At 35.1% G+C, this 14,117-nt stretch overlaps 1 protein-coding gene across 2 annotated transcripts; it reads left to right on the forward strand.

The window, feature by feature from the left end:
• The first annotated feature begins 2,693 nt into the window (after positions 1 to 2,693).
• On the forward strand, positions 2,694 to 8,668 carry LOC147076402 (uncharacterized). 2 transcript variants are annotated; one of them, XM_085941254.1, is made up of 4 exons: positions 2,694 to 3,090; positions 5,224 to 5,376; positions 6,294 to 6,548; positions 7,798 to 8,668. In XM_085941254.1, exons 1-4 carry the CDS (start codon positions 2,944 to 2,946, stop codon positions 7,858 to 7,860), a joined length of 618 nt encoding a protein of 205 aa, XP_085797380.1. In that variant the 5' UTR covers positions 2,694 to 2,943; the 3' UTR covers positions 7,861 to 8,668. The 2 variants fall into 2 exon arrangements, with proteins under 2 accessions (XP_085797380.1, XP_085797381.1); XM_085941255.1 differs by having other exon boundaries at positions 8,025 to 8,557.
• The last annotated feature ends 5,449 nt before the right edge of the window (positions 8,669 to 14,117 follow it).

A 14,117-nucleotide genomic window follows, 5' to 3' on the forward strand; every position in this document is an offset into this window, starting at 1 on the left:
ATGGATATAGTGAGTATGTTTAAAGCTTGGTGTTGAATAAAGAACCATGTATCTACCCAGCGCCATCTTTAGGTCAATAAAGCCTGAGCATATCTTTTTGCACAAGCAACGAGTGGTCCACTGTTCAGCTGTCAAAATCAGATCCCAGATTGCTTGACATATTGATTCGCCCTTTCTCGTTTCAAATTGAATTATAAAAAATTCTCAAATCAAATATATTATAAACTACATATCAGTGTTATTTATAAATAATATTCCGGTTATTCATCAGCTGTCAAAGTCAGACTAAGTCCTTCACACAAAAACCGGTGGTAATATCGATTTCCAAAAAAAAATGTGGCATTGATCTATGCATTACATTAGGTATTATAGAAGGTGTGTTAATGCTAGTGTATTATTTATCATGTAACTCATCTATCCAAATCAAACACGACAGACGCGTCAGTATGAGCACTCTATAAAACAATGACAGGCAATGACAGGTCATCTACAGACAACAACGGGAGGGACGGAAAAGGTAAGACCAGTCGTTGTGAATGTATCGGCTTTCTACTTGAGTCGGCAATAACCTACCTAGTTCAATGCATATTGTTGTATTATGAATCAGTGTAAAAATAGTTTGTACTATATGTTAAAATTGACTATGCACACGCAAATTGTCAATATTAATGAACAGGTAATAATTGTACAAAGCCATTGTCGTAGGTACCTATTCAATCTGTCAAGCCAAACTGAAATTTGTGGTTACGATATTTTTAAACACTAACCTCAAAATCGTCGGCGTTCTCTTGTTTTATATAAGCAATGGGATCTGGGTTGTCCATCTGGTTTATGGGTACTTCAAACCAATGCTGACCTTCCGCGTCATGTTTCAATTCTACTGGTTCGCATGTTACGTCCATTTTATTATAATATAATGCAGACAGGATAGTAAATAGCCGTGACAATATTATAATAGACTAAAATGGGTGACAGAATTTAGTTAAAAGTTGTTGCAGTGTTGCCACCGTAGTAATATTTTGTATAAAATTGCATTAGGAGCAATGAAAGGTTGCAAATATTATAACTAATGCTGCATGTTTTTTTCTTTGTGTAGCATACCAAAGCCGCCAAAATGGTAGATTATTCTTATTTTACTTTAAATGTCAGCTAGATTCGCCCGTTAGGTATTTACTATCTACAAGTCAGTGTTTATTTTTCAAAACTGGACATGTCCATTATTCACTCCTCAGAGATAAATCAACTTTTCAAATAAACACACAGCGAAAACACACACGCGACAAAAACCAAACTGTCAGATTGTATGAAAACATACTTGGTCATGTGACTCAATACAGTCCCGCCATTAGCTGCAAGTAACATGTCTCATTTCGAATGTCTACAACGTTGGACGTGTCCCTATTTGAATGCCAACGTACTTTTTGAAACTTCTTTTCAATATTATGAAATTGGTGTTTTGTGGCTATTTTTGAAATTCAACAAAGTGTGTATGAGGTTATAGAATGATATTCCGATAATAACTTATTTTCGGCATATATGGACATGTCCAGTTTTGAAAGTTAAGCACTGGAGTCTACAGTGTGTTCGATTAGTAGGTATCCTTAATAATATTATAAATGCAATCATTTAGAAAAAAAGGTTTCATGGACCTCTATTTTTATGATTATTAAATATTATAATGGTAATGGTAGGTAGTGAAATTTTCACTGGGTACTGGACATAGGTAGGTAGGTGGGTACTTACCAACTTGACATTATAAACAATGAGATTACCTACTTAGTTAGAAATAATTTTATACCATGGACTTTAATTCCCAGAAAAATGGTGTAATATCAAAGAGATTGCTTGTGTAATAAATACCTACATATTTTATTATATAGGTAGGTATTCCGATATTATATAGAATTAGTAAAAGGCAGCGCAACTTTTCTGAATATAATATTCTAATAATAAACTTACATAAGATATCTTCAGAATTACAAACGTATAGCTGGTATAACCCTTAAAATACAATATTGCTAGAAAGTACGTACAAACGTTAAAAATTAATTATAAAAAATGTTTCACGCTAAAAGTATCTTATGGGACACGCAACATTATAGAACTTACTAATTAATAATCACATCATGGCCCCCACATCATGAAGCGGGCCTAAAGGCTAGAATCTTTGGCGGACCCCCTACCTATCGCTAAGGATAAAGTGAGTGTGATGTTCTACTCTAGCGTTTTGTAAACGGTGTACGCGGTAAAATTAATGTGTATGTAGGTATATTTAGTGTTTTTTTGTACAAGTAGTTTAATACATCCATCTGAATTATGGAATTGTCGACTATTGGATACACAATTAAAAATTGTATCGTACAACCACATAATTTTTAATAATAATATTTGCAGGAAAATAGCGCCGCAGGCGACTTTTTTACTAGTGTAGCAAAGTTGTGATGTGGGTTTAGCTAACTTATTTAGTCGACTCGCCTCGCCGGGCCCTTCCTGAGCCCGGGCCCCCAGGCTAGGGTCCTGTCAGTCCCCCGTGGTGGGGGCCATGAATCACATATCAAGTAAGTAGGTACTTATGTAATTGTAAAAGATTTATTATATCGAAGAATTAGGTAAGTGATATCTAAAAAAACTACTATATAATATCGTGGCAACACCGGATTAACTGTTTGTCAATGTCATAGTCTATGGTCATAATAATATACCTTCATTCTGTCTGCTAAGATAGTCCAAGACACGTTTAAAGTACCTAGATACGGTTTAAATGCATACTCGAAATGCATCAGATGGTAATCCAAAATCCAAATTGCTCATTCGAAAACTACTCTGAATACATTTCAAATGTAATATTCTAAAATCTAATGCATCTTTTCTAATTGACAATCAGTGCTAGGTCATTTCGTATGGCCACATCAACACTGACACATTACATCTTATTTGCACAAAATGGACGTGAAACATGAACAATGTGAATTCGCATCTGGTACAAAAGAGCAGCATTGGTTTGATGTGCCCATTGTTAATTGCAACAATCCGGATTTTCCCACTTTTATAAAGCATGAAATTGTGGACGATGTCAGCTATACTTTTGAGGTTAGTTTTTCCAAAACTTTGTGAATGTAAAGCGTCAATTACATTGAGCTTTTTTATGAGCTGATTATTGGCAAATTTAAAAGCGGGCGGTTCAGCTACTGCGATTTCATGATTACACACAAAATTTTCCATTCGCTGATAAGCCACAAGCCAGCGAGCGATTTTGACGGAACGTAGTTCGTTTTTTCACCGGGAGGTCGCTACGCTCCATAACAATGTTTCCATTAAACGTCAAAAATGTAAATTTCAAAATGAGTAGTTCGTTTTTCCACCACCATCGCTCTACTGCGCAGACGCAGTAAGCCCACACGCCGGCGTGTAGTGTGAAAAGTTGACCGGCTTTCAACTTTTCTAGGTGGAGTGTTTACAACCTGCTTATTAGCTTCTTCGATGATTACACTGGGCGAATTTACAGGCAGATTATAAATTTGCCAATAATCACCTCATCAAAAAGCTCAATGTAATTGACGCTTAAGTGTCAGAGGGCCGATAACACAAATTAGTGCTTACAACATAGGCGGTTCGCACAAACTCCACTACATCGGGAATGGGACAGCTGGACGCCAGCACAATTGGACGCCGCACTGTTGTAGACACGTATACAGAGCGTAGACGAGGAATGTTAATCAGTTAATTTCTACTACTTGGCAGTTTTAATTCATTTTACGCTTAACATATTTTTTTTTATTGCGGACTGAGAATTACCATACCTAAGGTTTTATATAAAAACATAGAACTTTTTTTTCGTTGGAACTTAAACATATGCACGATTAAATCATTATTGTCGTGTGCATATTTAAATTCTCACCAATTATTAAATCATATTATAATAATATAAATATTTATTTAAAAAGTACCTAACGTCTATTTATTTTCGAATTGCGTGGCAACTGTCCCGGTGCCAAATCGTCCCAGACCCACTACATCAGGCATGGCCCCCACATCCTGAAGCGGGCCTCCCTACCTATCGCTAAAGGTGACTATCAACAGTTGTGTATACCAAATAGTGTTCGAGGTAAAATTAGGGTATTTTTAGCTTTTTTTTGTTTTTCTAATACAAACACTTGAATTATGGAGTTATCGAATATTAACAAATAATAATCAAAAATTCCACCGCACAACTATAAATGCTTTTATTCCTGCTTTAAGTAAAATAGCGCCGCAGGCGACATTTTTTTAAATATTAGTGCAATTTTGTGATGTGCTTTTATCTCACTTGGCTGGTCAAATTGCCAGGCCGGGCCCCCAGGCTAGAGCCCTGTCAGCCCCCCCTTGGGGCCATGACATCAGGCGCAGGCACGAAACTGAATTTCGGTAGTAGAAACTGTGGAAAATAATGATCACCTCTATGTTCATATTGAAAAAAAATACAATGCGTTAATTATTGATATGCATAAAATAGGCGAACAAAAGAAAATCTTCGTTTACAGTGAAAATGTTACTGCATATCGGTACTCGCGATTTAGCGTCACGGCCTTGGTTTGTATAGCGGATCTTGAGGTTCCGTGCAGTGACGTCCCGTGGGGGTAGGCAGATTGAGCGTCGCTTGGGGGCTGCAGTTGCTCGAAGGAAGGAAATCGAGGATAATCATTAGGTATATATAGAAATAGGTACCTAAACTTAGTAATAGCGGGAATATCTTTTCATTAAAAAAATTGAGCTCACTGGTTGGAAACAAAATGTATTAATTAACAAGAAAAGTTTAACAGGAATGTAATTTTTTGTCGAGTTTGCGATGTCTAGTTTACTTCCTTTGTTCTTGGACGTCGTTTAGAATATACCAGAACACGATGCCAATGCATTTTTAAAATACTTTTAGCCATCTTTAAGTAAATTGAATTCATTTTTAGTTAATTCTGTTTTGTATGAAAAGTTATTTCGGAAGAAATCCGTAATCCAATCCACTATTATTGGTTGCTAGGGGTCTGGGGTACTACAACTAAATTATTAATATATCCGTGCATTACTATGGAAATCAATTTGAATGTCAAAATGACATTTCAGTAATATTTCTATCAAGTACATTTTTTTTGATTGTTTAAGCTAGTCAAGTCAAGTTTATGATTCAACAGAAAATTTTAAAACGTATAAAAAAATCTTGTAATTTTAAAATAATATTATATTGTTTTACAGAACCCTTCATCAGATCTGACCATTGTAAAATCGGAGAATGATTTGCAGGAGGTTGATTTAAATGACGATGTTTGTGAAAACACAAAACGCCAAGGCAATTGTGTCCATCCACAGCCTGGCTGTTCTTATGTGGAACGCAAACCTGTTGATCAGGTAGGCAAACAAAATTGTATTAATAGGGTATACAATGTATTTACCAATTGCAATGGGAATGTGTGATTATATGGAGGACATTTTAATATTAAATTGCACAATAGCCTAGCCATCTGGACCAGTGGTCGACAAATGGTCACTCGTAAGGATCCGGTAGCTCCCGATAGCATTTTCAGTAGATTGTGTAAGATATTTCATGAACTTAAAGCCCTTCTAGATGGCGCGATTCGACTCGCGCGCTTGTCAGGTACTTACAAATAATTTCATTGAGCTATCTCAGCTCCATCTTTAGATTAATAAAGCCTGAGCATATCTTTTTGCACAAGCAACGAGTGGTCCACTGTTCAGCTGTCAAAATCAGATCCTAGATTGCTTGAAATATTGATTCAACTTTTTTCGTTTCAAATTGAATTATAAAACATTCTCAAATTAAATATATTAACTATCAGTGTTATTTATAAATACTATAAATTCCTGTTATTCATCAACTGTTATAGTCAGACTAGTCCTTCACACAAAAACCGGTGGTAATATCGATTTCCAAAAAATATGTAGCATTGATCTATGCATTACATTATAGTAGAAGGTGTGTTAATGCTGGAGTATTATTTATGATGTAACTCAGCTATCCTAATCAAACCTTTCCCTGTGTGAACACGACAGACGCGTCAGTATGAAAACTCTATAGAACAATGACAGGTCATCCACAGACAACAACGGGATGGGCGGAAAAGGTAGGACCAGTCGTTGTGAATGTGTCGGCTTTCTACTTGAGTTGGCAATAGCTATTCACATCCCATTTTGGCAACATTCATATATTTTCTTCCCTATGGACTCTTTATTATGTCTAAAATTTAGACATAATTTTTTAAGATTTATTTTATATTACGATTTAATTTTCTGTCTGTTTTCTTTAGGTTGTTTCTGCTAGAGACAATATGGATAAAGCTGTGACTCTCATATCGACCTCGTATATGTCAGGAGTAGAAGATATTTACAATGAGACACACATTGATAAACAAGACATTAAAACAGAACTAAATGAACACAATGAAACCATTACAAATTCACTTGACACTGTTAAATGTAATGATGTGCAATCTAGCCCCGAATTAGTTATTAGCCGTAGGAAAATCTCAATGTCAAACAAAAAAATTAAAAAACAACCGAAGGTGACTATAAAATCCTTTCAATGTAATGAATGTATGTACTCATGCTCAAAAAATGCCATTATGAAAAGACATCAAATGATTCACTCCGGTGAAAAACCATATAAATGTGATGAGTGCAATTACTCCTGTACACAGTCAACCCATATGAAATCTCACAAAATGACACATTCTGGTGAAAAGCCGTTAAAATGCGATGAATGCAATTTCTCGTGCATACAATCTCATAGCATGAAATCGCACAAAATGACTCATTCGGGTGAAAGGCCATTTAAATGTTACGAATGTAATTATTCTTGCATACAATTTTATAATATGAAATCACATAAGATGACTCATTCTGGAGAAAAACCGTATAAATGTGATTTTTGTAATTTCTCGTGCATACATTCTAGTAATATGAAATACCACAAAATGACTCATTCTGCTGAGAAATCCTTTAAATGTGTTGAGTGTAGTTATTCATGTACAGATTCTGGTAAAATGAAAATACACAAAATGATGCATTCAAAAGAAAAACCATTGCATCACATTTAAATGCAATGGTTTAAATTGTCGTAAATACCAATATGTCAAGTGCAATCACTTAGAGTATGCTATTCTAGTCAGAATCTATTAAAAGTGTAATAATTTGATTATTCGTGCATTTTGGTTACATTAAATCGCACAATACAAGTTATATTGGTAAAGACATTTAACCATAAAGTTGTTATATCACTTGTGTATGAAAAAACATATCGCACACTGAGATCTATAGGGTCATAGCTGTAATTGCATGATGTTGTGTAATTTGAGTTTGAATGTTAATTACGAATTTTTAATGTTAACTACAATTTAATTAATTGCAGTAGACTGCTGAAAAATACGGCGGTCTAGCACAAAAATATTGTACCAAAGATGGATCATTTTTTAGGCAAAAAGGCTTTATGTAAGATAATGCCTCTATATAGCTCTTAATTAAAATTTTAAATATAATATAACCATGGGCACAATTGTGTAGGAGGCCACCGCTTCCAAGTAGCGGTTATCGCCATATAGCATTAAAAATAGATTTTTTCTATCGAACTGCATTCCTAAGTGATTTTTAAGTTTTTTTGCAGTTATGACCCTATAGATCTCTGATAGAATGTGCCACTGAGTAAATCAATTTGAATATGCTGTGGATTACTAAAGCTTTCGGCTACTTGCACGACAAACCATAATGGTACTGCTTAAAGTGTTCTCACCACTAATCTGTTTTTATTTCTGTAAGAATTTGTTCAAAGTGAATTTAGTTATAATAAACTTTCGAATAATATGCTTTTTAATGCATTAAATAATATTTTATAAATTTGAAAAATTACCAAAATAAATGACAACACAAACATGGACTCTCTAAACAACCCGCCCCGCACTACATTTAATAGTAATCAAGTGATCACGAAACCCTACGTTTGGCTGGAAAGCATTACCAGTTGTTTACGCCTGGGAATGTTTTAGGAGCAGGAACCCAAGACTGAGATCGCCACACTCTCAAGTGAGCTTTGACTTAGTTGACGCATGTTAATAAAAAGTGCTTTTGTAATATAAAAATACAAAAACCAAGCTAAATAATACGGGCGGACATACAAAAACAATGTGAAGTCATCTTCACGTCCGCAATAAGACGCCGCAATTTTTTTTAAATGCAATATAAATGGCCTTTGTCGCGACCAGGCCGGATGGCCTCAAGCATCTCTTTCCTCATGGAGCACATAATCGGCCATTCCCAGAGAATGTGGTACGGAGTGACAGTGCCACTTGTCAACATTCTTGGATGTGGCTTAGTCCTGCACGTGTGTACCGATTATGAAAGTATCCTATAATTTGTCGTCTTTCACGACCCGAGTATAATCGATTGCTTTATTTTTTTTTCAGTCTATTTTTCAAATTTTTAATTTTTGTTGACCTGTATTTATTTTTTCACCTTACCTCATTTAACAAGTCTTCCCAATATCTCGCACTTTTTTTACTACATATTTATATTATGTTTCTCATCCATTATAGATAATTCAGATAACTGTAATATATTATTATATAAGGTGATTCTGTTGTTCTAACTACTTTAATAAATGTAAACTAATTAGTAATACAATAAAATGTTCTGATTCATATGCTGTTGTTTTATTTCCCTCTTTATCTTCTTGCCATCATAATAGGTAACACAACAATCTGAAAACAGCATATCGATGAGTCAGGAGAAACACCAGGAGAAATCAAGGGTGGCTACGTAAAGTTGCGCGGTAGGTAAACAGAATTTTCACCATATTTTTGGGTCTCATATGCCATTTGCTAATAGCTTAAGCAACGCTCCCCAAGGAAATGGCATCGTAAGCAATGAAAATGTACTCTTAGACCCAATTGACGGACACAATGTAATGTATGGAAGATGTACCTACGTGGAAACAAAGAATTAAGATCCGTGAAGAGTAAAGGGGGCTAGGGAAGGCCTTTGTCCAGTAGTGGATCGAACCGGCTGTAGATGATGATAATGTTATATCGACATAGTTATCAATAATATTAATAAATGTTTGATCCCTCGAATTGATTTGGTTGACATTAATACCTAATGAATATTTTTATGTGGAGTTCAAAATTTATTATTGATGGTGCAAATAGGGTTCGGGTAGCAATACTTCCAATACTTTTCAAATAGGTATTCGGTGATTTAAACAAGCACGTCAGAAACCCTATTTTCCTTGCCGAACCATCCCCTAAAAGAAGTTGGCGATCTATGTTCTATCATCTTAATCGAAATGCAGTATCTTTCTCGACTATGTGCACCATTGATCTTTACTGGGATTTCAAATTGAAGGATGCTGGGAACAATATTATTATTACCCGGATCAAAAATACTTACCTCCATCAAAAACCAGCAGAAGTTTTGTTATCAACAGCGAACCGATTTAACGTGATACCACTATTATTTATTATTAATTTAGGAACATGGTTCAATGACAAAAATGGTAAGACTTCTATTCTTAACCTTGATCTGAGACTGCATATTTAGGTACCTGCTTAAGGTTCGCTGTAATGGTCTCTTAATAATTTTATTTTCTATGACATTGGAGGTACCTATGGATGCTAATCCAGAAGAATGATGTCACCAGAGGTGAGGCTTTCGAGCTAATGTGGCTTTATGTACACATTCTAAAAATAATTCATTGTGCCTACTGGACAGTGTTGCAATAAATTATTGTTAACTTTCTCAATCGAATAGGAGAGGTCTCAGAAATTCTTTGTTGTATTTTCAAAACAATTATTTATCTTCATAGAGTATGTAGGTATGTACTTACACAATCCACATTAAGAGAGGACAAAGCTACATATAAGTACATCAATGGCCTACCTACTATGACAAACCATATTACTACATAACGTACATAACATTTAAATATGTACAAATACTCAGAAGACGAGGAACTCACGTGTGAAGGTCGGCTTTGTTCCTGGTACTCGTACTTTGGTGTCGAGAGAGAGGCATCGAGGATTCGTACACAATATTGTGTGTGTACGTTTTGATGTCACATAGTATTAGGCAAAGACATAGTAAGAACACAGGTATTTAATTTGATAACGCGCCGCGCAGAGCAGGGTTTATTTATTCAAAACATTGCAGATACACATGGGGGTAAACATTGATTCAGCATGACTACGGTAAATTATTGTAGTTATTATAGGGCACATGATTGGTGCTAAAAAGCATTAATTTGGCGTGGGGTTATGGAGGTGGATTATTTAGCGGCACCTGATAATTAATAGGTTTGCACTTCACTTTCACCTTCACGTCACATGGTTGCGTTTACACATTATTTATCAATAACACCGTAACACTAAGGGTTACCTATCACTTTTATTATGGTAGGATATTTTATTAGCGCTGCGCGGGAAGTTAACATTTTGAAAGGGCTGCCGCTCGTGGCCTTACGGGGCGGGGGCGATTCTTCGAGTAACAACAAAACTATCTTTCAAAGGGCATGATTGTAGGATTGCGGGGGATGTATGGTCACGGGGAGAGGGTTAAGAGGAAGTTACTTGGCAAACTTTCAAAAAATATTTCTCCCCCAATCTTTAAGGACTCGCCCAACTAACTGTGGAATTCGCTTGTCCGCTGTGCTTTCAAAGTCGGATGTAGGTATATCGCCTCTAACAAGCAGGTAGCTGTAAAGCGCCTTTCGTTTGCGGGATATATTTTATTTTATAATATTTATCGGGGGTTGCAAACTTTTGCAGGGCTGGTCATTTATGATTTGATATAGAATTCTTATGTGTGATTTGAGGAATTCTTTGGGGGGGGGGGTATATTTGGTGACAGTACCTACCTAGTAATAAATTTACAATTATTGACTTGTATAAAATATGCAAAAATGCAGCAATTTAAAAAAAATTGAAAATAACATGAATGTTCAAATTTTATATTCCCCATATTCATGTGTATGACGTAGTACAACTTAATATAATATGAAATACAATATCCACAGAAAACCATAATAATATATCCATCTATATCACTGCCGTCTTAGTCGACAATGATAAATATATTTAAAGTTTTTTAAAACGGTTTTGTCTGTTTCCTCAACTTTTTGTTTATGTTTGCGTAAAAGTTGGCAACACTATGGCCGGTATAGTGACTGTTCGCCCAGTGCCATCTTGATGTTGTCAGTGGTTTGCAACGTCACTTCATTATCAATTATTGTTAATAAAATGGATTTAAAACGCGGACCAAATGAATTGCAATCTGACGCGGAAAGGCAGCATTGGTATGATGTGCCAACAATCCATCCTAACAGCATAGATACCAACATTTCTATAAAGCTAGAGAATGGTGACGAAACTTGCACTTTTAAGGTTAGTTTTTGAAACTGTTTCTGTGAAAATCAGCGCCATCTTTAGATTAATAATCGGCAATGGTGAAAATGCATTAATATTCCACCGTGTTCCTATTCATAATAGATGTCATCTATTATGTACCTACATAAGATACAGTCAAGATGTCGTTTGCCATCGATTTCAAAACAATTTGCAGTTGATCGCGATCGTGTTGTTATTTAACAATGCAATACTGTCCAATCTTTTCTAATACCTACCTAGGTAGTTTAAGGCCCTCCGCCGACGCAGCAACTGAAACTCCAGTATCTAGCAAATGTATTCCAATGGCGGCTTGCTGACGGTAAGACTGGAGTCTCTCAGTTTCAAAGTATCCACAACTGAAATTGAGGAAACGCGACATGCTAGGCTCTCAGTTGCCAGTCATCCATTAAACAGTGGTACCAATATCAGTAGATTCCATGAAAAAAATCATATTTTCTTACCAAACTTCGTAGCACTTCTAACAACGTCATGCCATAAACCATAACAAGATTACAAACCAAGACGTCAAATGCGAGCAAAGATGGGCGAACACATGTTTAATTAAAATTTTGTGGCAGAAGTCTTAAAACATCTCTGCCTGCATAATTACAGACTTTCAGATTATTCCCAGATTATAGATATTAAGGAAGAGGCTTGGAATGAAGTAGAAATTTTGGAATCCGTTTCTTGTAGTTCATGTGCATCAAAGAATAGTCTGCAGTTTTTATTTTTGTCTATATAAGGATGTATCCAAAATCTTCTTTTATTTTGTCTTCTGTATCTGTAATATTGGTATAGAACCAAAGCCTCGTCATCACTTGACCCGCTCGAAGACATTATTTATTAAATATTCGATGGACAGTATAATAAATTAAAGAAAGTGATGTATTCTATTAATTGCGTCAGCGTGCATTTTGTCATATTTTTGGTACGATTTGCAACACCGGCATCGTGTACAAAACTGCTGATGGCCCACGTTGACAGATTGAGGTTATTAGATCACAGTTTCAGTAGCGCTGTGTGCGAAGCACCAGTCACAGGCCAGTTTATGAGTTCCATCACCAGCCAGTTTGCGGGATTTCAGTTGCTCTGTCGGCGGAGGGCCTAACATAATAGTATATGAATGCAGTGTTTAAAATAATGTATCAATATGATTAATATCGTAGCCAGCGGCGGCTCCTCTAACACCATGCATGTGCGCTGCACTGCTTTTTCCTAAACATCACTCAATGTGCAACAATGCTATTCATAAGTCATCACTCGTTTATCGCAATTTAATCCATGTAAATTTATACCAAAATCATGTACTCAGTGAACAGTCACCATAAGAGAGCGCTCGTGGTAACGCACTAATATCGATCTTAGTTTGCCATTCATATTACATTGGGTAATAACAGATCAACCCGACACGTGAAACTCATAAACATGTCATAAAAACCCAAGATTTTATTGCTTTCTGGGACGCCGACCAGTTCATGAAATTCGACACAGAAAAAAAACAGTAGGAATACGCGGAAAAGTGTAGTAACTGAGATTTAGCAGGATTGATAAAAAAAAGATTTTTTTTATTTAAATCTCATATAAATTCATTGGAAATAGGCTGATATTGAATACAAATTGACTATCAACATAAAAATTATGGTTACGATCCTTAAATCGTTCTATATTTACAAATATTTGAATATAATTTATAAAAAAATAATATCTGAGTTAACATGTTCTGTTAACATGATGTCATATGTTTAACAATACCCGACTCGCGTTAAGTTTTACTGCCGACGCAATTTTTTAGACTTTATTTTATTTTGTAGACGCCTGACGCCTTCAATATTCTGTGTCGAAAAATACGTATTCAAAACAAATGATTTTTTTTATATTTTCTTGAAAAATTATTGCAGTTTAGTTTCTGCTGCCGCGATGTATAGTCACGTTCTGTCTATCACTTTATTTCGATAATTTTCTTCGTAAAAAGAAATTATGAATAATATTATATGATTGTTTAATCAGTGAAGTGCGTGTGTTTTATAATGATGTTGATAAATGTAGACTATATTAAACATAACAAGAGTTCCTTCGAAGAAAGAATCAAAATAAAAAAGGCTGGTCCACCGAAGCCTGAATTAAATATTAAAAAAATATGTGGATTAAAACAAAAAGTCTTTACACGTTCTTTTCGAAAGGAAATGTATGACAAGGCTTTATGGTTATGTGGTTGTGAGAGATTGAATACATTTTTTTGTTTTCCTTGTCTAATTTTTAAGGATACAGGGTTAATTTTCCTGAGAATGATTTTAAAATGATCCTGGAATCACATGACTTTTTGGATAAATTTAAACTTAAACACGAATTATCGACACGATTTTTAAAATTATTAAACACGATTTTAAAAACGCGGATGGTGCTATAGCTATTTTACAATTGTTTTATAATAATAATTTAATGACATCATTTTCCCAATGTACAAAACTTTTAAAAATCATTTGTACAATTCCGATGACATCTGTGGAAAGTGAAAGGTGTTTTTCAACCCTTAAAAGAATTAAATCGTTTTTAAGAAATACCATGAACCAGGACAGACTTAATTGTCTATCTGTGTTAAGCATCGAGAAAAAACTTTTACAATCAGTTCCAGACTTTAATGAGAAAGTGATTGAGGTGTTCGCTAAGCAGAAACAACGCCGAATTGATCTTCTTTTTAAATAA

This window comes from Rhyacophila brunnea, unplaced genomic scaffold (genome assembly GCF_057557595.1).
Source record: "Rhyacophila brunnea isolate RB1 unplaced genomic scaffold, BYU_Rbru_1.0 scaffold_13, whole genome shotgun sequence".
Taxonomy (NCBI): domain Eukaryota; kingdom Metazoa; phylum Arthropoda; class Insecta; order Trichoptera; family Rhyacophilidae; genus Rhyacophila; species Rhyacophila brunnea.